This window comes from Bos grunniens, chromosome 16, assembly GCF_055505025.1.
Source record: "Bos grunniens cultivar Pamir isolate PY7600 chromosome 16, Bosgru_T2T1.0, whole genome shotgun sequence".
NCBI lineage: Eukaryota > Metazoa > Chordata > Mammalia > Artiodactyla > Bovidae > Bos > Bos grunniens.
Window position 1 is genome coordinate 23,823,067 of NC_141180.1, and position 25,927 is coordinate 23,848,993.

At 37.7% G+C, this 25,927-nt stretch overlaps 1 protein-coding gene across 8 annotated transcripts in view; it reads left to right on the forward strand.

Moving 5' to 3' along the window:
- COP1 (COP1 E3 ubiquitin ligase) overlaps window positions 1–24,820 on the forward strand; it is a 222,977-nt gene extending 198,157 nt beyond the window's left edge. For 7 of the 8 annotated variants that reach the window (XM_086342422.1, XM_086342423.1, XM_086342425.1 and 4 more), the window contains 2 exons: window positions 22,295–22,339; window positions 24,485–24,820. In XM_086342422.1, coding sequence (XP_086198548.1) covers window positions 22,295–22,339; window positions 24,485–24,502 — 63 coding nt within the window. In that variant the 3' untranslated portion in view covers window positions 24,503–24,820. Of the gene's footprint in view, window positions 1–22,294; window positions 22,385–24,484 lie in introns of those variants that run through there. The other variant, XM_086342429.1, reaches the window with a different exon arrangement.
- The last annotated feature ends 1,107 nt before the right edge of the window (window positions 24,821–25,927 follow it).

Sequence of the window (25,927 nt, forward strand, 5' to 3'; positions counted from 1 at the left end):
AGAGAAGCATGTTATACCAAATTATGTTTAAAGAATGCTAATTTTCTTGTTTGGTAGAGACAGATTCCAGTGGTAAAAATTTAGTGAGCTACTATTTTGTATTTATATTCATGATCACCTTAGGCTCTTTTATCATTAGATAAAATTTGAATTTCATACACACTTATGTCTGATGCTACTCTCACTGTGATTAACGCTACTTTTTCTTAAATCTAATCATGAAGTATAGGAGATATCTAGCACCTAGAATACCATTTCTTTGCCCTAAAAATATCTGGTACACCTTGTCTTAGAATGATAGTAAAGAATTTTCAACATTTATGGATATTTTCATTATTTATTTAGGAAACTCATTTATAAAGCTTAAGAATTTTAGATTTGAAAATGTAATAAGCCAACCAATGTAGAAGTTCTTTCAATTAGCAGTGTAATTCATTTCCTCCTGCTAGGTAAATTAGTTGTAAGAGTAGGTATTTGTTTGACTGAATCAAAAAAAGTTAAAGTGTGATGAAGGTAACATATTAAAACAATAACCCTTTATTCTGTTAATCATACATTATGACTATATTTTTCTGTTCATAATAGTCCTTATAGTTTGGGATTAAAAAGGGACCCAGTATCATCCTACGCAAGGGTACCAGTGCGGGGGAAAGAGAGGATTTGTGTTTAACTGAGTAGTCTTGAAAGCATTCCCTATGATAGATAAACTCTAATCTCCAGGATCTTCAATTGGGTTGGCAGGGTGGCTATTAGCCTGGCACAGCCACTGCATATACTGACTATGGTATACTTCCTTCTGCCTTATTTTTGTGGCCAAGTCCTTCTCTCAGATGGTATTTTACTTGAAATTTTGTATATTATTAAAAAATATATAAATCAATATAAAATATATAATAATTTTATATATTATTATACATGAAATCATACTTATGGTTAGGAATCTAGGCATATGAGATTTGAGGTGTAATATCCATATATAATGTCTGAGAGCTGAGGTTCTCCCATACATATCAAATGCTCACCTAAGACCCCTTTCTCCTTCTAAGTTAGTAGATTCAAGTCACGGCCAGTCATGTAGTAAACTTAACAAACCAATATGCCTAAAACCAAAAATTAACATATTTTATCAGTCTCCACGTATTGATTCATGGCTTCGCTATTTCATAATTGTGTGTATGGCTTTGAACAAGTTATTAAGTGTCTTTAAGACCATGTTTTATTCTTTTTAAATTGAAGATAAAAGTATTATCTCTTGTTTTCCTCTGTGGAAGGTATGTGGATTAAGTGAAATATATAGTCCTTAGCACAGTAACTGGCCTGTAGTTCTCAACAATTAGTTATGTGATGATGATAGAATTTTTTTTCATTGTCTCTATAAGATAGTAAAATGAGAAAGTGAGACAGTTGTAAAATGAGAACTTTAGAGTCTAAGAAAACAAATTTTATTAATTGTCTGTCTTGAAAATACAGTTCAAACAATTAATTCACTCAGTTTTAGATCCTTCATAGAATGCAGGGAAGGCTGACTGTTAACATTTTCATTTAAAGAGCAGGACCTCTTATTGATAGATTGTGTTTTTGTATTCATTCTCTCTTAGACATATTTACATATTTTTTACTAAGTCATTTCTGAAAAACCACATGCTGAAAGGAAGGTCAGGGTCAAAAGAAACTGGTTTACCAATGGCACTTATTTAAAAACCACTGGAGATCATCTTGGAGCCAGTGTTTGCCTCTATTTGTGTGGGCTCTCACATGCTACCCACATGCAGCATAGACAAAAGTCTATATTAAGGTAAGTGATCACTCTAGGCAAATTGGGGGACTGTCTTGATGAATCAGATCCAAACAAAAGTGAAATGGATATAACTCCAAAATCCAAAAGCAACAGAAACTTGATAAAAGAGAACCTCTATAAACGGGTTTTAATGGAAGAATGATTGTGCCTGTCAGGAAATCCACTACAGCTCAATAAGACAAAGCAATGAAATGTTAGCACTTTGAGTATTTTCTCTCTTTGTATATAAATCAGAGGCTACCATAGGAAAGTATATAACTGCCTTGGGATGATGTGAAGGAAATATAAAAGAGTGCAAAAATTGGAGAATTGAATAATACCACTTAACAGAACATTGATGGGAGAGAGCCTCCTCAGAATCTCTGCATATCATCATATTTGCATTTCATCTCACGGGAAAGGAAGGGGATGTTCATAAGGCAACTGTGGGTCATGCTTAAACAGAAAAACTGAAAGGGCAAATTCATTTGAAAGTATTTTTCTATTAAACCCACTTATAGAGGTTCTCTTTTATCGAGTTCCTATTGTTTTGGGATCTCAGAGTTATATCCATTTCACTTTTGTTTGGATCTGATTCATCGAGAGTCTTGCACTTTACCCAGAGTGATCATTTACCTTAACGTGAGGTACTCGTCCATACTGCACATGGGCTGTAGGATCCTGAAGGAAAACCAAATTCAGCCACACAGAGTCCATGAACTCCTACCTGAGGACAAAAGCCATTTTAATTTTTTTTTTTTTTTAATTTATTTTGGCTGCACCTACAGCATATGGGTTCTCAGTTCCCTGACCAGGGAAAGCCATTTTAATTTTCAAGATGCATTTTGAATAGGATGTTACCCACCCTCTCACCCCACCTCAAAGAAAGAAAAAAAATGAGGCAAAAGCCCCTAACTTTTATTTCTGTGTTTATAAGCTTGGTATGAAAAGAGCCTAAAGTGTGAGTGGTCTTTTATTTGCCGTGACACTGCAGTCATACTCGAAATTAACACTCTTTGAGCAACAAGCAAACAAGATAAAAAGCAGAGGCATTACTTTGCCAACAAAGGTCCGTCTTGTCAAAGCTATGGTTTTTCCAGTGGTCATGGATGGATGTAAGAGTTGGACTATAAAGAAAGCTGAGCACCAAAGAATTGATGCTTTTGAACTGTGGTGTTGGAGATGACTCTTGAGAACAGCAAGGAGATCCAACCAGTCTGTCCTAAAGGAAATCAGTTCTAAATATTCATTGGAAGGACTGATGCTGAAGCTGAAACTCCAATATTTTGGCCACCTGATGCGAAGAACTGACTCACTGGAAAAGACTCTGATGCTGGGAAAGATTGAAGGCGGGGGGAGAAGGGGATGACAGAGGATGAGATGGTTGGATGGCATCACTGACTCAATGGACATGAGTTTGAGTAAGCTCTGGGAGTTGGTGATGGACAGGGAAGCCTAGCGTGCTGCAGTCCAAGGGTTCGCAAAGAGTTGGACATGACTGAGCGACTGAACTGAACTGAAAAAAGATATCTCTGTTTATAAAAAAGAAAACACCAAATAAGACACAAGCCTCTGTGGAAAGAATATTAAGGAATTGACGGATAAAGTGAAGATTGTAATGTAGCAGATTGTTTTTATTGTTTTGTGGTTGTTTAAAGCCTAACTATCTCAAATTTTTATATACTTATTTCTTTGTATATATAGTTAATATTTGTCTTTAAAGATATATATTTGTATATATATATATATATCTTTAAGGTAGACTATTAAATTCAGCCATCCTCCCCACTGTTGTGTGTCCCCTAGGGAACTGTATTTGCAGGTACTGTACGTTGTACATAGTGATTTATCTTTGTCATTATGTCAGGTTCTTATCTGAAGGACTGAAATGAATGTTCAGTTTTAACTTAGTGACCACTGCAGTAAGAAAATTCAGTGTGTGTAGGACAGACCACTTACATTACTTGTTGCTGGTGACCTCAAGGGCAGCTCTTGTTTTGGAGGACAGATGTGATTAGTATTTCAGTGCACTTCACACTTGCTGTGTCACTAATAGTGTTCTAACGAGACTCAATTTTAAGGATCCCATGTCTGGGCATTTTTCGCCCCTAGAAAAGATCTTTGAGGAACTTTCTTTCCTTAGTTTTACAACACAGACCATAAAGTTGTTTGTGGGGAGAAAATGTTTCTGAAATTTTTAGATCCTTAATTTGGCAAGGTTGTGCTTTTAATTTAAACATCTAAAGGGTGAGTGGCAGTGTGTGTCATTTCTAACTTCTGTCTTAGGGTAGTGTTGTGATTAAGATTACTGGAATATGGTTACTAGGTTTCCTTCCTTGAGACTGTAAATATTAGCTCCAAAGATTTGTTGGTTGGTTGGTTGGTTTAGTCACTAAGTTGTATCCAACTCTTGTGACCTCATAGACTGCCTGCCAGGCTCCTCTGTCCATGGGATTCTCTAGGCAAGAATACGGGAGTGAGTTGCCATTTCCTTCTCCAGGGGATCTTCCCAACCCAGGAATTGAACCAGGGTCTCCTGCATTGTAGGCATATTCTTTACCAACTGAGCTGTGAAGGAAGCCCCAAAGCTTTGGGTTGGGAGGGGGCGGTTACTAATTTTTATGCCTCAGTTTCCTCTTCTATGAAATCAGAATATGGCATCTTCTACATAATATTTAGGAATAAAATTAGAAAATACATAGAAAGTATTGAGATAAGTGGGAAACTCAAGGTAAATGATTAATCAATAAATAATAAATGTTCTGTCATCTTCAATATGGTATACATTAATTGACATAGCTAGACAACTATTTGTTTTTCATTGATCAGATATTAATTTTGCAGCATGCAAAACATATTCTCTGCATTTAAGTGATTTATAACCTAGTAAACACAAAATATTTATAAACAAATAACTGTGGTATAAGCTTGAATGAAAGACATCCTTAAAAAAGAATTATCCCAGGAAATATTGGCCCTGGAGGGGAGAGATTACTTCTAATAGGGAGAATTTTAAAAGACTTTATGAGAATATTGGCTTCTGTGCTGGTCTTCATAAATACTAAAAGAGTTTCAGAAAGCTTAAGGCAGTGGAAAGACCATACCTGGACAGAAGACTGTAAACCAGCATCTGGTTACTACCACCCAGGCATTATACAATAAGTTTTATCTGAATTCAAAATCATCACTAGAAATCTTTTTAAGTTACATACTTTTGAGGTCTGTCTGATGTCTGTTTAAAGTGAAATTGAGGTTCAGAGAGGTTAACTGATTAACCCAAGACAACACAACCAAATAAGGAGAAATAGAGTTGGAAATTGAACCCAGGTCTACCTGACTCCAAAATGCATATTCTTTCTGCTACACTGCCTTCCGTGTAGTTAGAGGAAAGTGTGAACAAAGATGTTGATGAGGGAAACTGTAATGCAAGTGTGGAACACTTTTAATAGAGTGGTACACGTAAAAAGGTGGGTGGTGGTTGTGGTTTAGTCTCTAAATCGTATCTGACTCTTGCGACTCCATGGACTATAACCCTTCAGTCTCCTCTGTCCATGGAATTAGAAACTCTTTTGGGGAATGAGGCCAGAGAGGTACCAGAGTATACAGTCTAGAATAACACAAGGAAAAGAAGTTTGGGCTCTATTCTGTAGGAATTAGTAAGCTCCTAAAGCCCAGTGTACCAGGAGATGAGCTTATCCCATGAGAATATTTTTGTAGCAGTGTATAGAATGCATTATAATGAGAGGAGATTAGAAGTAGAGAGTTCCGTTAGATTATTAAATAATTTAATCAGTATTTTTCTATATTTCCTTTTAAAAATGATAAAGTTGCCCTCACATATTATAAGCTTGTTTATTTAAAGGTATTTCAATATAATTCACTTCAAAAAAATCTTTAGAGCTGTTTTGAAGATACAGTTATTATCTCCCACCTAAAGATGATAAATGGATAGTGATAGATGACTATAAATAGCATGAAAATAATAAACATTATGGTGAAGCCACTATCATATTCTGAAAGTGGGATAATGGACATTTATTCTCTCTATGGAAGCAATTTGGTGAGGTCCCCTGTTACCTAGGAGATAAGGAAAAACTTTTTCCAGAAGCTTCTGTCAAAATGAAGTTCTAGAAGCTGAGTTAGCTCCAGGGACTTTTGCAAAGGTTTTGAACATTAGGTAGAGCTGTTTCTGAGGTCACCAGTACCGTTGTTGTTCAATCGCTAAGTTGGGTCCAACTCTATGTATGTAAGCCCAGGACAGGAGGAGAAGGGGATGACAAAGGATGAGACGGTTGGATGGCCTCACCAACTCAACAGACATGAGTTTGCTCATTTTCGTGTCCATTAAGTAAGTGATGCTATCTAACCGTCTCATCCTCTGCTCCCTCCTTCTCCTTTTGCCTCCAAACTTCCCAGCCTCAGGGTCTGTTCCAGTGAATCGGCTCTTCACATCAAGTGGTCAAAGTATTAGAACTTCAGCAACAGTCCTTCCAGTGAATATTCAGGATTGATTTCCTTTAGGATTGACTGGTTTGATCTCCTTTCAAGCCCGAGGGACTCTCAAGAGTCTTCTCCAGCACCACGGTTCGAAAGCATCAATTTTTTGGTGCTCAGCCTTCTTTGCAGTCCAATTCTCGCATCCATACATGACAACTGATAAAACCATAGCTTTGAGTATACAGACCTTTGTGGGCAAAGTGATGTCTCTGCTTTTAAATACACTGTCTAGGTTTGTCATAGCTTTCTTTCCAAGGAGCAGGTGTCTTTTCATTTCATGACTGCAGTCACCGTCCGCAGTGATTTTTGGAGCCCAAGAAAATAAAATCTTTCACTGCTTGCACTTTTCCACTTCTGTTTGCCATGAAGTGATGGGACCCGATGCCATGATCTTAGTTTTCTGAGTATTAAGCTTCAAGCCAGCTTTTTCACTCTGCTCTTTCACCCTCATCAAGAGGCTGTTAGTTCCTCTTCACTCTCTGCCTTTAGAGTGATATCATCTGCATATCTAAGGTTGTTGGTATTTCTCCCAGCCATCTTGATTCCAGCTTGTGATTCATCCAGAATGGCATTGTGTATGATGTACTCTGCATATAAGTTAAATAAGCAGGGTGACAGCATACAGCCTTGTTGTACTTCTTTCCCAATCTTTGGGACCCCATGGACTGTAGCCCACCAGGCTCCCCTGTCCATGGGATTTTCCAGGCAAGAATACTGGAGTAGATTGCCATTTCCTCCTCCACGGAATCTTCCTGACCCAGAGATCAAACCCAAGTCTTCTGCTTTGGCAGGCAGATTCGTTACCACTGAGCCACCTGAGAAGCAAGAATTCACCAATACCATCTAATGCCCAAATCTAATAACATACTATTAAACAATTTATTCATTTTCTCATGATTTTGGACACTTCTGACTTTTCTATTTGGAAAAAAAAAACCTCGCTCACTTAGAAACAGTTCCTTAATGGATGTATACTATATGCCAGATACATTAAGTGTCTCTGTTCATAAAGACAACTCACTTAGCTCAGTTTTCTTCCCACCCCATCCGTCCCCTTCCTTTTTCCTTCCATTAGCTCTGTGAGCTCAGTTTTCATTAGCTTAGTTTTATTTGATATTTGAAGAGACTGAGAGTCAGAGAGGTTGGTAACTTGTCCAGGATGACATAGTTTGGAAATGTTAGAGCTTTGAATTCAAGTGTTTCCGACCACAATGACCACAATTCCACTCTGCGACTTTCACTCTATGTAGCATAATTTGCCTGCATATTTTGTCAATTTGATTTTAGAGATAGAGATTTAGGTCCATTTCACTCAGAAGGCAAATTACTAACATGTCCCAGAACTCAGAAGTGAATTCTGTGGAGGTGCTTCATTTTGTAAGAGAAGCTGAAAGACCTCTCTGAGGTGATCAGGGGACTTAAAATTGAGTATAAAATGCAGTTTGTCACTTTTACAAACGTGAGATCCCAAATTGGGGGTAGAGTTGTTTGATATCCTGAAATCAAACAAGAAAAGAATCAGCTGATAGAAAACTCACATTTCCTTACATCTTGAGAAAGCTTTGCCATACAATGGAAATTCACAATAATGGTGCTAATTTATCTGGAAAGATTTCACATCTAATCATTTCTAATCATAGTAATTGCTCCAGGAACTCAGAACAGAGAGGTGGGAGACACTCACTTTTCCTCTCGATTCTTACCACACATTCTACCTATTCAACTAAACTAATTTCTTATTTTAAGAGAGAATCAACAGTGCCTAAAGAATAGCACATTATTGTCCCCATTTCTCAATCCAGCAGACTCGCTAGACTCTCTTATCAATTTTAATTATGCACTTCTTCATGTTACAGATTTTTTTATGTATACAACAATATGATCCACAAGTAAAGAAAGTTTAATCTACCTTCCCAATTTTGATACCTTGGTACATTTTGTTCATTTAGACTTATTCCAATGGCCAGGTACTTTAGTAGAATATTAAATAGAGGTTTTGATATATGGCATCCTTATCCTGTTACTTGCCAGGAGGAAAACTTGATTATGTCACTATTATATATGATTTCTACTTTAGGATTTTTGTAGATACCCTTATTAAGAAGTTTCATTTTCAGTTGTCAAGTTTTCTTGTCACTAATGAGTGCTAAAGTGTATTATTGCTTTCTTTTGTACCTATTGATGTAATATTTCTTTTTGAAATATTGATGTAACAGGTAACATTTTTTTTTTCCTACTGTTAAATCAATCTTTTGTTGTTGGAATAAGCCCAACTTGTTCAAGATATAGTATCCTTATATCAATATATTGTTAAAATTGACTTCTGCTATTTTGTTTAGCATTTTTCCATCTATTTTCATGAATAACATAGGCTTATAATTTTTCTTTCTTGCATCGTCCTTGTCAAATTTTGATTTCATAGTTATATTAGCTTCATAATACAAGTTAAGGAATGTTCCTTCCTATGGAAAAAAATGTGTAAGATTGGAATTGCTCTTTCTTGAATATTTGATTGAACGTGTAGGTGAAATCATATGAGCCTGAGGTAGAAAAAATTTTTGACAGTTGATTCAGTTTCTTTTTTTTCTTTTAATGTAATGCCTGTTTTACATTACAGGATGATTCATGTTTTCTATTTCTTCTTGGTCAAGTTTTAATAGGAACTTTTCCACTTGGTTTAAATATTTGATTTGTTAATATAAAATCTTCTATTTTTTCTGCAAAATTATTATTCTGAGCGAAGGAGAAATCAGTTTAACATGCTTAACATTTGGAGACTAAATAAGGAAAGGGATATATTCTGATTTTGTTTAATAGGGACCTATGTCTTTGGGTTAAAAAGAAATTGTTTGTCATCCTGTGTACCAAGACTTGCACATAAATCCATCCTTATGTTATGGGAGTATCTCTCCATGAACATGGTATCTCTGTCAGTTTATTTAGGTGTTCCTTAATATCTCTCAGTGTTAGTTTATAATTTTCAACATGTAGATCTTACATATATTTTAGTTGTCTCTAAGCAGTTATTATAAGTGATATTTTTAGAAAAATCCCTTTGCTAAGTATTCATTGCTGGTTTATAGAAATAAATTTTAATATAATGACCTTGGAGCTGATAGCCCTACTAGGTCAAAATATTGTTCTAGCAGCTGTTTTAAAGATTTTTAAAGACTTTCTACATAGGCAGCCATGTCATTTACAAATAAAGACAGCTCTACTTCTTTATTTCTGATCTGTATGCTTTTCCTTTCTTTTCTTTGACTGTTGCCCATTGGGTAGGACCTCTGATGCAGGGTTAGATGCAAGTGATGATAGCAAGCATCCTGCCCTTGCTCCCAGTCTGAGAATTAGTTCAACATTTCACCATTAAGTATGACATTAGCTGGAAGATTTTCATAGGTATTCCTTATCACCTTGAGGAATTCTTTTCTATTCTTAATTTTCTAAGAGTTTTTATTATGAATATGTATTGAATTCTGTTGAATGCATTTTCCATGTCTATTGTAATTATATGATTTTTCTCTTCTGTTAAAAATGTTAATTACATTCATTGTCTTAAAAAAAAATATTTAAGCCTCCTAGAATATCTGGATTAAAACCACTTGGGCATGGTGTATTATTCTTTTTATACATGACTGAATTCTCTTTACTGGAATTTTTAAAGAGTTTTTAACATCTATTTATAAAGATAATCGGTCTGTAATTTTTTAATAATATCTTTTGCTTTGTTTGACTCAAACTGAATTTGGAAGTGTTCCTTCCTCTGTTTTCTGACTTGGTCTTCTGTCATATTTTGGAATTGAATTGTCTTTCATGTAATTCATTTATTTTATTGTGTGTCAACTTTATTAGCATTAAGTTTTTTCTACTCATACTGTCTTTTTCTTTAAATATCGGTAGGATATCCAGTGATATCCCCTCATTCCAGATATTATTACCTTACCCTTTCTCTCCTTTTGGAGAAATTTTTCAATTTTATTTCCAGAACTTTTGTTTTTAATAATTTTTGCCCATTTTTGTCTTTTTATTTTATTTGGTTTCTGCTTTTTATTACTACCATATTTATACTTCTGTTGTATGTAATTTGCTTTTTTCCTAGCTTCTTAAGCCAAAAGCTGTTACATCATTTATATTAAACTTTCTGCTTTACCAATACAAGGATAAAGAGAGATAATTCTATGTAAGCACTGTTTTAGGTGTATTTGTTGTTGTTTGGTCGCTAAGTCAAGAATACTGGAGCGAGTTGCTGTTTCCTTCTCCAGGGGATCTTCCTGATCCAGGGATTGAACCTGCGTTTCCTGCACTGTGGGCAGGTTCTTTACCACTGAGCCACCAGGGAAGCCCTTAGGTGTATTACACAAATTTTAACATATTGTTTTCTCAGTATCTTTCAGTATATTGTTTCTTATTTCCTTGTGATTTCTTTTTTGATCCCTATGTCATATAAGAGTGTTTAAAATCTCCAAATATTCCAGGTGTCTCTTGTTACTGATTTCTACTTTAGGTCTGTTTGGTCAGAGTCCACACTTATATGGTTTCATTCTTTTAAATGAGCTGAGATATGTTTAATAGTCTGGGCTCATGGTCTGTCTTGGTATATACTTTTTAGGTAGCTTAAGAATGTGTATTTTTACCATTTAAGATTTTATGTAAATATTTGTTCAATTTGTTTCTGATAGTATTATTCAAGTCTTTTATATATATTTTTTGTTTTCCATCTCCTTGCTCTTTGAATTATTGACAGATGAGTGTTGAAATCTGCACACTCCAGTGTGGAGCTACCCGTTTCAATTTGGTTCTATCCGTTTTTGCTTCATATGTCTTGAAGCTGCGTTTTATTTATATGTCATATTGAGGTTTTTTTTAATGGATTCTTATTTAATTATAGAATGTTTCTCTAATTCCTGGTCATATTCGTGTCCTGAAGTCTACTTTCTATGCGTTTTTTGCTTGGTTGTTTTTTTTTCCTCTCCTTTTGGCTGTGCATTGTGACTTGCAGGATCTTAGTTCCCTGACCAGGGGTTGAACGTGGGCCATGGCAATGAAAGCACTGAGTTCTAACCGCTGAACCACCAGGAAATTCCCAGAAGTCTACTTCTGATATTAGTAGAACCATCCCGACTTTCTTATGATTAATGTTTACATGGTATATTTTTTCTCTTTTTAAAAATATCTGTTTTTCTTTAAAGTGTGTTTCTTGTGGGCAACATAAACTCACTCTTTTATCAAGTCTTATCATCTCTGCCTTTTAATTGTAGTATTTAAACCATCTGCATTTACTTGCCAGTCTAGTTAGGTATTGTCTACCATCTTGCTATTTGTTGTCTGTTTGGCCTATCTGTTCTTTGTGCCCATGTTTCTCATTTTTTAATTGAATATTTTATAATTCACTTTATCTCCTTTAGAAGTTTATTAGCTGTACTGTTTCTTTTCCTTTTCTAGTGGTTTCTCTAAGGTTTACAATATTCATGTTTAACTTATCGCAATCTGTCATCAGATATACCACTTATATTACAGAAGACCATTCCAATGTACTTCTGTTTTTTACCCCTTTTATCCTGTGTACTTTTGCTGACATGTTGCTTCTATTTTTAATAGCATAATATATTGTTATTATTTATGCTTTAATTGGTGATTATCTGTTAAAATTAAAAAACAAGAAAGCAAACATCTTTTATGTTTATCACATATCGATCATTTCTAGCACTCTCCATCATTTTGTTTAGATTTAAGGTTTCATGTTTTATAAGAACTTCCTGAAACAGTTTTTACAGTGCATCTATGCTGCTCCCTTAGCTTTAGTTGTTGTCAAAATATCTTTCTTTTTATATAATATTTCTAGGTTGATAGGTTTTTTCCTCATCCTCTTAAAAAAGCTATGTCTTATTGGCTTAAATTACCTCTGATGACAGTTGGTGACCTTGTTCTTCTGTATGTAATTGTTAACATAAAACAGCTATTTCTCCAGCAAAAATGAGTTTTTCAGGATCATCAAAGAATTGCAATTTAGCGTCTGCAGCTATGTTGAGTCATGTGCAAGTGTCCAGCAAAATGGAGAGGAGAACTCTTGGAGAGGGGAGAGGAAGCTGAGAGAGCTGCAGTAGACAAGAGTCCATGACTTTTTCTTAGCTGAGTTGTGCCTGTCTCTCATTGGCTGAGCTCTTACCGGGCAAGAAGAGGGTGTCTTCCTGTGGCTTTGCTGTCATTCTTTTTTTTTTTTAATTTATTTTTTTATTGAAGGATAATTGCTGTACAGAATTTTGTTGTTTTCTGCCAAACCTCAACATGAATCAGCCATAGGTATACATATGTCCCCACCTTTCGAACCTCCCTCCCATCTCCCACCCCATCCCACCCCTCTGGATGATACAGAGCCCCTGTTTGAGTTTCCTGAGCCATACAGCAAATTCCCGTTGGCTGTCTATTTTACATATGGTAATGTAAGTTTCCATGTTACTCTTTTCATACATCTCACCCTTTCCTCCCCTCTCCTGATGTCCATAAGTCTATTCTCTATGTCTGTTTCTTCATTCAGTTCAGTTCAGTTCAGTCAGTCGTGTCTGACTCTTTGCGACCCCATAAATTGAAGCACGCTAGGCCTCCCTGTCCATCACTAACTCCCGGAGTTCACTCAAACTCACATCCATCGAGTCAGTGATGCCATCCAGTCATCTCATCCTCTGTCGTCCCCTTCTCCTCCTGCCCCCAATCCCTCCCAGCATCAGAGTCTTTTCCAATGAGTCAACTCTTCGCATGAGGTGGCCAAAGTATTGGAGTTTCAGCTTTAGCATCAGTCCTTCCAATGAACCCCCAGGACTGATCTCCTTCAGAATGGACTGGTTGGATCTCCTTGCAGTCCAAGGGACTCTCAAGAGTCTTCTCCAACACCACAGTTCAAAAGCATCAATTCTTCGGCACTCAGCTTTCTTCACAGTCCAACTCTCACATCCATACATGACCACAGGAAAAACCATAGCCTTGACTAGACGGACCTTTGTTGGCAAAGTAATATAATATCTCTGCTTTTGAATATGCTATCTAGGTTGGTCATAACTTTCCTTCCAAGGATTAAGTGTCTTTTAATTTCATGGCTGCAGTTACCATCTGCAGTGATTTTGGAGCCCCCCAAAAATAAAGTCTGTTTATTTATTTTCACTGTTTCCCCATCTATTTGCCATGAAGTGATGGGACCGGATGCCATGATCTTTGTTTTCTGAATGTTGAGCTTTAAGCCAACTTCTTCCCTTTCCTCTTTCACTTTCATCAAGAGGCTTTTTAGTTCCTCTTTACTTTCTGCCATAACGGTGGTGTCATCTGCATATCTGAGGTTATTGATATTTCTCCCGGCAATCTTGATTCCAGCTTGTGCTTCTTCCAGCCCAGTGTTTCTCATGATGTACTCTGCATATAAGTTAAATAAGCAGGGTGACCATATACAGCCTTGACATACTCCTTTTCCTATTTGCAACCACTCTGTTGTTCCATGTCTGTTCTAACTGTTGCTTCCTGACCTGCATACAGATTTCTCAAGAGGCAGGTCAGGTGGTCTTGTATTCCCATCTCTTTCAGAATTTTGCACAGTTTATTGTGACCCACACAGTTTCTTCATTGCTGTCCTGTAAATAAATTCTTCAGTACCATTTTTCTAGAGTCTGTATATTTTCATTAGAATACAGTATTTATCTTTCTCATTCTGACTCACTTCACTCTGTATAATAGGTCCTAGGTTCATCCACCTCATCAGAACTGACTCAAATGCATTCCCTTTTATGGCTAAGTAATATTCCATTGTGTATATGTACCACAATTTCTTTATCCATTCATCTGTCGATGGACATCTAGGTTGCTTCCATGTTCTAGCTTTTGTAAATAGTGCTGCAGTGAACAATGGGATACATGTGTCTTTTTCAATTTTGGTTTCCTTGGGATATATGCCTAGGAGTGGGATTGCTGGGCCTTATGATGGCTTTATTCCTAGTTTTTTAAGGAATCGCCGTACCATCTTCCACAGTAGCTGTGTCAATTTACATTCCTAGCAACAGTGCAAGAGTGTTCCCTTTTCTCCACACCATCTCCAGCATTTATTGTTTGTAAACTTTTTATTAATGGCCATTCTGACCAGTGTCCATTTTTATGGAAACACAAAAGACCCTGAATAGCCAAAGCAGTCTTGAAAAAGAAGAATGGAGCTGGAGGAATCAACCTTCCTGACTTCAGATTTTACTACAAAGCTACAGTCATCAAGACGTGGTACTGGCACAAAAACAGAAATATAGACCAGTGGAACAAGATAGAAAGCCCAGAAATAAACCCATGCACTTATGGGTACCTTATTTTTGACAAAGGAGGCAAGAATATACAATGGAGCAAAGACAGCCTCTTCAATAAATGGTGCTGGGAAAACTGGACAGCTACATATAAAAGAATGAAATTAGACCCCTTCCTAACACCATACACAAAGATAAACTAGAAATGGATTTAAGACCTGAATGTAAGACCAGAAACTATAAAACTCTTTGAGGAAAACATAGGCAGAACACTTGATGACATAAATCAAAGCAAGACCCTCTATGACCCACCTCCTAGAGTAATGGAAATAAAAACAAAGTAAACAGGTGGGACCTGATTAAACTTAAATGCTTTTTCACAGCAAAGGAAACTATAAACAAGGTGAAAATACAGCCTTCAGAATGGGAGAAAATAACAGCAAATGAAACAACTGACAGAGGATTAGTTTCCAGTATATACAGGCAGCTCATACAACTCAATGCCAGAAAAAGAAACAACCCAATCAAAAAGTGGGAAAAAGACCTAAACAGACATTTCTCCAAAGAAGACATACAGATGGCTAACAAACACATGAGAAGATGCTCAACATTGCTCATTATTAGAGACATGCAAATCAAAACTACGATGAGCTGTCACACCTCACACGAGTCAGAATGTTGTCATCATTGTAATATGAGGAAGAGGCTCCAAGGGATCTGTGTGAATCTTGATAGGATGTGGACACTCCCCTTTCTGATCTCTCTGCTGCTGCTACTGCTGCTAAGTCGCTTCAGTCGTGTCTGACTCTGTGCGACCCCATGGACTGCAGCCCACCAGGCCCCTCCGTCCATGGGATTTTCCAGGCAAGAGTACTGGAGTGGGGTGCCATTGCCTTCTCCTACTCTGTTTATTTTATACATGTCCTTTTTTTCCTCTGGCAGTTTTCAAGATTTTCTTACTCATTTTTAGTAGTTTATGATGTATCTTAATATATTAGTGTTGTGCCTTTTTCTACTTGAATATTAAGCTTCCAAGATTATGGGTTTTCACATTTGGAAAAATTTTGGTTTTATATCATCATATACCTTTTCGGTCCCTTCTCCTTTGTTTGAAATTCCAATTACACATTTATTAGATTGCATATTGTCCTATGGTTTACGTAAATACTAATATTTTTTTCTTTCTTTCCAGCCTTTGTGTCAGTTTTGATTCTTTTTTCCTGTGTTGCCACATTTATTGTTACTTTAATCTTCACTGTCTTATCTATTGTTATGCCCATCCAATTAATTTTTCATTTCAGATACTATCCTTTTCAAGTGAAGAAATTCCATTTGATTTTTATATTATATCTTTCATTTCTTTTCTCATTAAGACCATTGTTTCCTTTAAATATTTGAATATAATTATACTTACTTTAAAGTCTTCATTTGTTACTTCTATTATATTTTCATTTCTACATCTGGTTCTACTCATTGAAATTTTTTCCTGACTATTTTTGCCTCTGAAATGCTATATATTGTGAATGCTTTATTGTTGAGTGTCTAGATTTTGTTTAATTCTTTTAAGAGTATTGAAGTTTGTTTTGACCGAAAGTTGAGTTTTTGGAGACAAAGTTGATTCTTTTGACACTTGGTTTTTAAACTTTATTAGGATAACGGAGAAGGCAATGGCACCCCACTCCAGTACCCTTGCCTGGAAAATCCCATGGATGGAGGAGCCTGGTAGGCTGCAGTCCGTGGGGTCGCTAAGAGTCAGACACGACTGAGCGACTTCACTTTCACTTTCATGCATTGGAGAAGGAAATGGCAACCCACTCCAGTGTTCTTGCCTTGAGAATCCCAGGGACAGGGGTGCCTGGTGGGCTGCCGTCTATGGGGTCGCACAGAGTCAGACACGACTGAAGCGACTTAGCAGCAGCAGCAGCAGCAGGATAACTAAAGTAGCAGTTAGCAAAACTCTTTCTTAAAGGACCACATCACAAAGATTCTAGCCTTTACAGGCCATATGGTCTCTGTTGCACTTCCTCAATTCTGCTACTGTAGTGCCAGAACAGCTAGAGACAGTACTTACCTACAGTCCTTGGTATTCACAGGGGACTGCTTCCAAGACCTCCAACAGATACCAAAATCCATAGACACTCAAGTCTTTGTATAAAATGGCATAGTATTTACATGTAATCTAGCACGTTCTCCTGTATACTTTGTCATCTCTGTATCATTTATAGTATCTAATTCAATGTAAATGCTTTGTAAATACTTGTAAATCAAATGATGCCACAAATAGCAAATTCAGTTTAGCATTTTGGATCTATCTAGATTTTTTTTCCCAAAAATATTTCTGATCCACTGTTGGTTAAATCCTCAGATGTGGAACCAGAGTCAACTGTAAACTGATGCCTACGGCTGGGTTCTACTAAAAGTGAAGCTTAAAACGCAGGCACTTTGGGCTGGATTTAGTCCATAGGGTCAGTTTGCTAATCCCTGGTCTAGAGGAACATTTGTTTTAAGGCTAGGTTAGCCCTACTGATAAGGCCTGACCCTCTGAGGACTCTATTAAGTGGGGGCATTGAATGTTGTCTTCACTCTGGTTTGTCTAAACTCCGACATCTAACCCTGTGTGAATTCTAGCATATTCTCAGTAGTTGTACTTTCGCTTTCCATTGTTATTTTTCTGGCTTTGTGTAGTTTCACCCTGTGAGCACACAGTGCTCACATTCTGATGTACAATCAAGGGCACCCAATACAGATTCCTGGAACTGTACTTTTAAGTAGCTCTCTCCTCTGTGGTACTGTGCCCTACAAATTCCAGCTGTTCCACAGATACCCCATGCTTACACCTCTGTCTCCTCACCTTACTCTGCTGTGGTCTTCTCAGATTCCTCTCTGTTCTATTTGGATCCCCCTCCCTTGCTCTGTGGTCCAGAAATGGCCTCCAGGAAGAAAGCTGAGGTGACTGGAGGATGACCTTTTTCGTTTTTCCTCTTGTAATCACAGTCCTGTTCTGCCTGTTGTCCAGTGCTGTCTTTTATATTTTGTTCAGTTTTCTGCCTGTTTAAGGTAAGAGGGCAAATCCCTTCCATTTATTCTGTTACCAGCCAGAAATAGAAGTTTCTTAATCACATATTTATATATCTAGTAAGCAACTTCACATTTAAAATCAATTATGACTATCTCTAGGACTATATCCTCCAGTTTCAAGCTAAATAAGTAATTGTCAATTCTCAATTGCTCAGGATTTTAATGTAGTAGCTAGTAGCTCTTTCGTAGGCAAGCTGGCAAAGAAGAAACAGTTCCAGTGGATGCTAGTTTTGTTGCAGTGTAAGTTACTGTGGTATCTATCTCCGGCTTTCTCAGTAAGTTGGTATATGCTTATGTATTTGTCTTCTACTTTTGTAAAAGACTTGCTGCTGATTTTTCCATTGTCTTTTTTAATCTCTTTATCTTAAGAAGAAAATAGTAGAAGCGTTATTATCTTAACCTTGAGGAAGTCTTTATAGGAAAACTGCCAGTTTTTAAGAGGGAGAAAATAATGAGAACTACTGACTGGCATTTTTATTTTATTTAGCGAGTAAAAACAACACATTGAGCCAGAACTTATTTATTTACATTAGCGCTCTGGTAGGCTACAGCAAAGAATTACTAGTCATTCAAAATGCAAACAAGAATTACTCAAAAGCTAAGTAATAACCTTGTACTTATCACCTCTGTACCTCTATGCTGAAGTAAAATACCTGGTTTTATTTTTCTTTTGCATGTAAAAATTCATTTATCTTAAGCTATTATCTGCCTTTCTAAAAGACGGTTTACTCCTGCTGCTGCTGCTAAGTCGCTTCAGTCGTGTCTGACTCTGTGCGACCCGAGACAGCAGCCCACCAGGCTACCCGTCCCTGGGATTCTCCAGGCAAGAATACTGGAGTGGGTTGCCATTTCCTTCTCCAATGCATGAAAGTGAAAAGTGAAAGTGAAGTCGCTCAGTCGTGTCCGACTCCTAGCGACCCCATGGACTACAGCCTACCAGGCTCCTCTGTCCATGGGATTTGCCAGGCAAGAGTACTGGAGTGGGTTGCCATTGCCTTCTCCGCAGTTTAATCCTAAATCCCTTTTTAATACATTTGTTTGCTTTGGAGGGAGGGGCATACTGAGAAGTGAACCTATTATTTTTCTTTTATTTTTTGCCATGTTTAATAGTTTTGAGTGTTTCTAAAAGTTCTTAGGACTCAGTTACCTATATACTAGTCCTGAAAGACAGTTGCAACTGGGCAGTCACTCTCTGTGTTAGCTTATTTGTAAATGAGATATTTCATCTGTCTCCACAGGAAAAAGTGTTTCAAGTTAACTTTCTTATATTGAGCATACAATTTCATACTGTATGGTAATATACCATGTTTTTTCAGAGGTTCTTCCAACCTTTGAAGAATTACAAATTTATGTTGTATAATTAATAATCTCTGTAATTGGCGGAGGTGGATTTCCCTCAGGATGAGTCTTCATCTCCACCAGGTTTTTCTACTTTCTTCTGTATTGAAAGATGACTCAAACCAAAATGGCAGAAAGAGAGGTAGCTTTGGGCCATAAATTTTTCATTATCCTGATGTTATGAGCAATTCTTGGTGACTGCCGCATCTAGCTTTAAGCAGCTTGTTTAAAGTTCTTGCTAGGAAGAAATCACATTATACTACAGTGCCTCTTTTTGTTGTTTTCTGCTGCACATACAGAAATTCCGCCTCTTGAGAAGCTAACAGTGACTTATTGTATTCCCTAAAGATGCCTAAAACTCACTCCAACCAATTTCTGAACTTAGTTTACTAAAAGAGTAGATAAATAAGAGGGATTTGGGAATACCCCCTATCGCAACCACCGCCCCCCATATGGATGTATTAACTCTATGCACGTTCAGTCCCAGTGATAGCCCATAATTCCCCAAAGTGGATATTGAAATAATTCTGATAGTGAATGCTATTTTCCTATGTTACTGTTTTCAAGAATATATGTGCTGTTCAGTTCAGTTCAGTCACTCAGTCATGTCTGACTCTTTGTCACCCCATGGACTGCAGCACGCCAGGCTTCCCTGTCCATCACCAACTCCTGGAGCTTGCTCAAATTCATGTCCATTGATTTGGTGATGCCATTCAACCACCTCATTCTCTGTTGTCCTCTTCTCTTCTTGCTTTCAATCTTTCCCAGCCTCAGGGTCTTTTCCAATGAGTCAGTTCTTCGCATCAGGTGACTAAATGATTGGAGCTTCAGCATCAGTCCTTCCAATGAATACTCAGGACTGATTTCCTTTAGGATTGACTGGTTGGATCTCCTTGCAGTCCAAGGGACTCTCAAGAGTCTTCTCCAACACCACAGTTCAAAAGCATCAATTCTTCAGCACTCGGCTTTCTTTATGGTCCAACTCTTATGTGCTGATTTAAGGGAAATGCTCAGCTAGGAAATAAGCCCAAGCTCCAGTCCTTTGGCCACCTGATGTGAAGAGCCAATTCATTGGAAAAGACCCTGATGCTGAGAAAGATTGAGGGCAGGAGGAGAAGGGGGTGACAGAGGATGAGATGGTTAGATAGCATCACCGACTCAGTGGACATGAATTTGAGCAAACTCCAGGAGATAATGAAGGACAGGGAAGCCTGGCGTGCTGCAGTCCATGGGGTCATAAAGAGTCAGACACCACTTAGCAATTGAACAACAGGGAAGAAAAGGTTTTTCATTACTCTCTTAGAGTCCTAAACTGGGTCTGTAAATGCTGACAGACAAGTTAACAGGGGGAAAGCATATAGATTTATTTAATATGTTTTACATGACATGAAAGCCTCCATAAGGAAATGAAGACCCAGGGAAGTAGACCTGTGTATTCTCTGCTGTGTTTTTTTGAAGAGTGAGGGGTCATGAAGCAATGTGATAGGTTAGGGAGTATGAGGTAATTGTACTCAGGAGTAGTAAGCCGCAGGAAACTCTGATTGTTCTTAGCATTCCTTTGTTGTTGGAGATAAGGATGTTCCTTTCCTTGGTATAGGGAGGACACTTCCCACGTGAGAATTTTGTTTTAGGGGAGAAGGGAAGGAGGTGTGGAGGTGCAGAGTAGCCTTCCTGCTTCTGCCATTTTCTTGAAATCCTTTAGCTTGAAATATCCAATATGCCAATGTGCCGTATTTGAGGGTTCTGTGTTCCAAACCCTGTCATCAGCAATGCCCGTGCCCACTTGCAGAGAAAGCATGGCTTCAGTCCTTCCTTTTTATTTGTTTATTTTTGGCTGTGCTGGGTCTTCACCGCTGCTCGGGCCTTCTCTAGTTACGGCAGTGGGGACTACGCTCTGGTGGTCGTGCCGTGGCTTCTCATTGCCGTGGCTCCTCTTGTTGTGGAACGCAGGCCCTAGGTGCACAGGGTGCAGGAGTGGCAGCATGTGGGCTCAGGAGTTGTGGCTCATGGGCTTAGTTGCTCCGAGCTATGTGAAATCTTCCTGGACCGGGCATTGAACCCACGTCCCCTGCACTGGCAGGCAGATTCCTATCCAAGGGAAGTCCTCTTTATTCCTTCCTAATACTGCTGACCATTGATGCTGTCACCACTGACTGCATCCAAGAAATAGTCTGATCCCCAAATTTGGGATTAGCGGAAGAGATGATTTTTTTCCTCCTATACCAGTAGCAACCAGGTGAACAGTTTTCAAAGGTAACTTTACTTGCAAGCCAGGAGAAAGTTAAATGATAGAAATAGAGATGTTGGTAGAGCACAGATGCTTTGCATCAAAGAAACTAAGGTTTAACTCAAGATTGGTTGCAGTAACTTTCCCAGAATACAAATCAAAAGTGTTCTTTCTTTTCATCACTTTCTGATGAAACCTGTAGGATATTCAGGCAGATCCCATCCTTCAGTGACGTTTGACCACTTTATCTGTTTCTGAGAGCTATTATTTGGACTTGGACTTCACATCAGTCAAATGGTCTCTATGGCAGTTTTGCATCTGTTTACTTCCTTCTGACTGCCTGCTCTGAAAAACAAAAAGACCTGTATACACTCCAAAGCTCAAAGCCTATTAGACTCTTTACAACAGAAGGCATGTCCCAGCTCTTCCTACTCAGTGAGATTCTCTCTGGTAAACCCAGTCGTGTCTATTTCCTTTTCCATCCTTTCTGCTTTCCAGAGAAATAGTTTTTTCTTAAGGCTTAGAATATTTAAACAATATGTTGCCACATGCATTCTGTTTGAAGCAATCACCAAGGTTTTTAAAATGCATATAGTGAGTGATAGAATAGTTGAAAAGAAAGACAGCCATCTGTCTCCAGATGAATATTCACATTCTGTTTTATTTTGTTTTCCTAATAGCAAATAGCTGTACATAGAGATGTATACCAATTACTGGTTTCTTAAGGATAAAATGAATGAAGGGGAAGTTGTCTATGAAAAGAATCGTGTACTTTGTTTTTCTCAAGTTATTATTTGTGCTTTGTTTCAGTCTTTGTTTCTCTTGGCTTTCCTCCTAGTGACAGTCTGTTTCTCTTTTATTTTTCTTTACATTTGAAAGTTTCCTACGCTGCTTCCAATTGTATTTTTTTTTATTAAATCTAATCCTCACAATATGGGATTTTGATTTTATAATTCATAGTTAAAAACATGTTAAAGTTGGTTCTCCAGTTTAGATTGTATTGGTGTCTTTGGGTATAGTGAAAGAAAGAAGGATGAAGAGGAAATTATTCTCCTGGGCTGCCCTGCAGGAAATCTTCTCTGTACTCTAAAAGTTCTTGTTCTTTTCCAGGAGTCCAATGTGCTGATTGCTGCTAACAGTCAGGGTACAATTAAGGTAAGCTATTTTATACATCTCCATTTTTAGGCTATAGCAGACTGTAACTATAACATGGAAATATAGAGTTGTACTAAGCCTTAGAGAGCATGCCAAATCATGAGTCTGTCTGCTTGGAAATGGCTTTGATTGAAGGGGAAAAGAATAGGTAGCTTGCAACTTTGGAGAAGATGATAGTACTTGTAAGATGTTATACAAATGCTGAAGGGCCTGAAAGGCGGTCAGAATGACAACCAGATGAAGACTACTAAGCACTCACCATGGGCCGCTCACTGTTCAGCTTCCGTTATCCCAGTGCAGCTATCCCGCTGGATATTCAGGGGACAGGATCCAGGATACAGCAACAGATGCTTAGACACTTCGCAAATGTTAAAATGTCTTTAACTCTTACTGTATTCTTCTCTTCCTCGAGTTTTTCTCCCTTTTCTATCTTGACAAGTAGATTTTTCCTCAATTGCTAGGGGAAGAAAAGGAATTCTTCTTGTCTGTTGAAAGTTGATTGATCATGTGATCATGCCATTGGTATAATCTGAAAACTTTGATTTAGCCTCTTCATGTTTAGTCTCTTCACTCACGTCTCATTCCCAAATTCAGATACAGTATTCCACATACTTTTCTTGGTAGTTAGGGGCTCAAGGAAATAAAAAAGTTTATCTAGTTGCACCATTGGATGCTCAGCACGTAGGCCCAGTACATTGGATAAATAAACCCTGAGCTAAGCAGCGAGCTTTTAAACAAAACGTCGTCTTGGAGAAGGGTTTTTACTACATGGGTTTGACTAGCACTTAGTCTGTGGGTACCAGTTCTTTCCACATAATCTCTGCTGATATAGAAGTATCCAAATGCATTTTTTTTAATAAGATGTATCTATTTCCCTGCCACTTAACATTAATTTTGCCATGGCTTCCTTCCACTCACCCTGAGTGGAGAATGACCCAGTAATCAAGAGAACAAATCCAAGCCTCACACACTGTCCTGCAGAGATGAAAGGAGCAAACGCAAAGCAGGACAGCACCATCAGCTGGTCAGATGAATGTACATGGCATACTTCTTTTATGTATCTGCTTTCTTTTATTTGGGAAGCCTTATTAGAGAGTCATGGACAAAAGCCAGTGCTATGTTATGGAAGCCTCATACAAGATGGTAGAAGATCTTAGACTCTCCATTTTAAGTGATTCTATAGTCTCTCAGTTTCTCTTTATTCTCATGGCAAGGCTTGTATTGAAAAAGCTGTACTTTATTCTTCTACATGTTTGGCCTTTGAGGCAATTTGGATCGCTAATGTATCTACAGAAAGCTCAAAGCTACATACATACTTATAGAATCTCAGTGATAAATCTAAGATTTCTATTCAGCAGCCCTGACCTCTTATGTAAAGTAACGTGCTTGCCAAATGTAAAGACATTAGGGAAACACAGGTATAACTCAAGCCTTAGCACAGCAGGCTATAAGTTGCTCCTTTAATTCTTAGCCACCTAGAATTACAGTCTCTACCTAACATGATCCTTTTTGACAGTACTCATAATTGTCTTCACATTCAGGGTCCTTTCGCAGTCATTTCTTCTACTCTTTTTATAACTGATCATTGCTTTTTCTTATTTTTAGTTTTAGCAATATCACAATTTTTTTTTGTATGATAAGGTGCTACTCTAATAGCTGACAAAATATCTTGACACCCAGACAGTTGACTAGAAAATAAAAGAAGCAATAGGGAAAGATTAGATTTTAGGTCTTGAATACCTTGATCATTTTGAGATACTTGTTAATGCAAGAAATAGATTAAAATTCTAAACAGTAATAGTTAAAATTTTTCTTATGATTGTGGAAAGATACCAACATAATATTCCAAAAACATCATATTCACGCTGTGCATCAGTCAGTCATTTATCTTTATTTTTTATGTAGTTTATCTCGAAGGCACCCTAGCTAACTGTAGAGATAACTAACCTGAAAGAGTTCATGCAGCTATCAGATTGAAAGTAAGAATGGATTAATGTCTAAACCCTTCAAATTGTTTGGCATTTTAGCAATTGGGAAACCATTACTGGGTTTGGTTCTTTATTTGCAATTTGATAAAGACTGATTAAACTTTTTCTATATTGTAAAACTGTTTTTTTTATACTGATTCTTTTTTCTCCCTATTAGGTGCTAGAGTTGGTATGAAGGGTTTGCTCAAGTTAAATTGTACTAGATCCTGCTGAAATACATCTGCAGCCGACAATAAGAGAAGACAGATCCTGCAGTGTCTCTCCCCAAAGTCACCATGGGTTTTGGATTTGTTTTGAGTATTTTTTTCCCCCTGTTTTTCCTCCTTTTGACCTTCGGGACATTGGGAATACCCAGTGAACTCTCCACCATCAATGTAACTCTACGGACTTTGCTGCTGTTGGTGGTATGCTTATCTAATTTTTGTGATAGGGAAACAAATTCTTTTGAATAAAAATAAATAACAAAAAAATAATAAAAGTTTATTGAGCCACAGCTGAGCTGGGAAACTTTTTGTCAAATGTGGCAAAAGATAATTTTGTCTTTTTAAGAAGCATAGCACACCTGAATTACAATATACTGGTGAATAATTTGTAAGATCCATATTTCCTACCTCTTTGGAATTATGCATATCAACATAAATGTAAAGCATATGGATTCTTTTCAGTAAATTTAATGTTTACAATCAATGGGGACATTATTAACTTCACCTTATGAAGTTTTGTCTTCATCCTCTGACCAGTTGTATCATCAGCAAGTAGTATATTCCTCAGTTCCTCTGGGTCTGGCCAAGGGTCTACCATGTTGACCTATTGAGGCCACATTCAGACAGAAAGGGGATATCAGTCTGTGACAGCTGTCTCTGTCTTTGCCTTTGAAGTGTCACCCATAAGGCCTTAAAGTGAAAGTGAAAGTCACTCAGTCATGTCTGACTCTCTGCAACCCCATGGACTATACAGTCAATGGAATTCTCCAGGCCAGAATACCGGAGTGGGTAGCTGTTCTCTTGTCCAGGGGATCTTCTCAACTCAGAGATCAAACCCAGGTCTCCCACATTTCAGGCAGATTCTTTACAAGCTGAGCCACCAAGGAAGCCCAAGAATACTGGAGTGGATAGCCTATTCCTTCTCCAGCGGATCTTCCCGACCCAGGAAGCAAATGAACCAGGATCTCCTGCATTGCAGGCAGATTCTTTACCAGCTGAGCTACCAGGGAAGCCCTAAATAAGCACTAAATGCAGACAAACCAACTTATTTTATAAAGTCATGGCTATAAAGCAGTCATAGGTATTAGTACCCTTATGGGGTGATCGACTTGGATCAAAGCTCAGCAAACCTTTTTTCAATAAAGGGCCAGATAGTAAATATTTTAGGCTTTGCAGGTCATATGGTCTCTGCCACAGCTACACAGCTCTGCCACTGTGGCTGAAAAGCAGCCACAGACCATATATAAATAAGTGGGCATAGCTGTGCAATAGGCGGAAGCCCACAGACCATCATTTGCCAGCCTTTCACTTTTCTAAGTGAGAAAAGAAATTGAAGCTCTATTTCCCAAATGTTCAAGCCATATAATCTCTTAGACTGTCTGGTTAATTTTGCACAT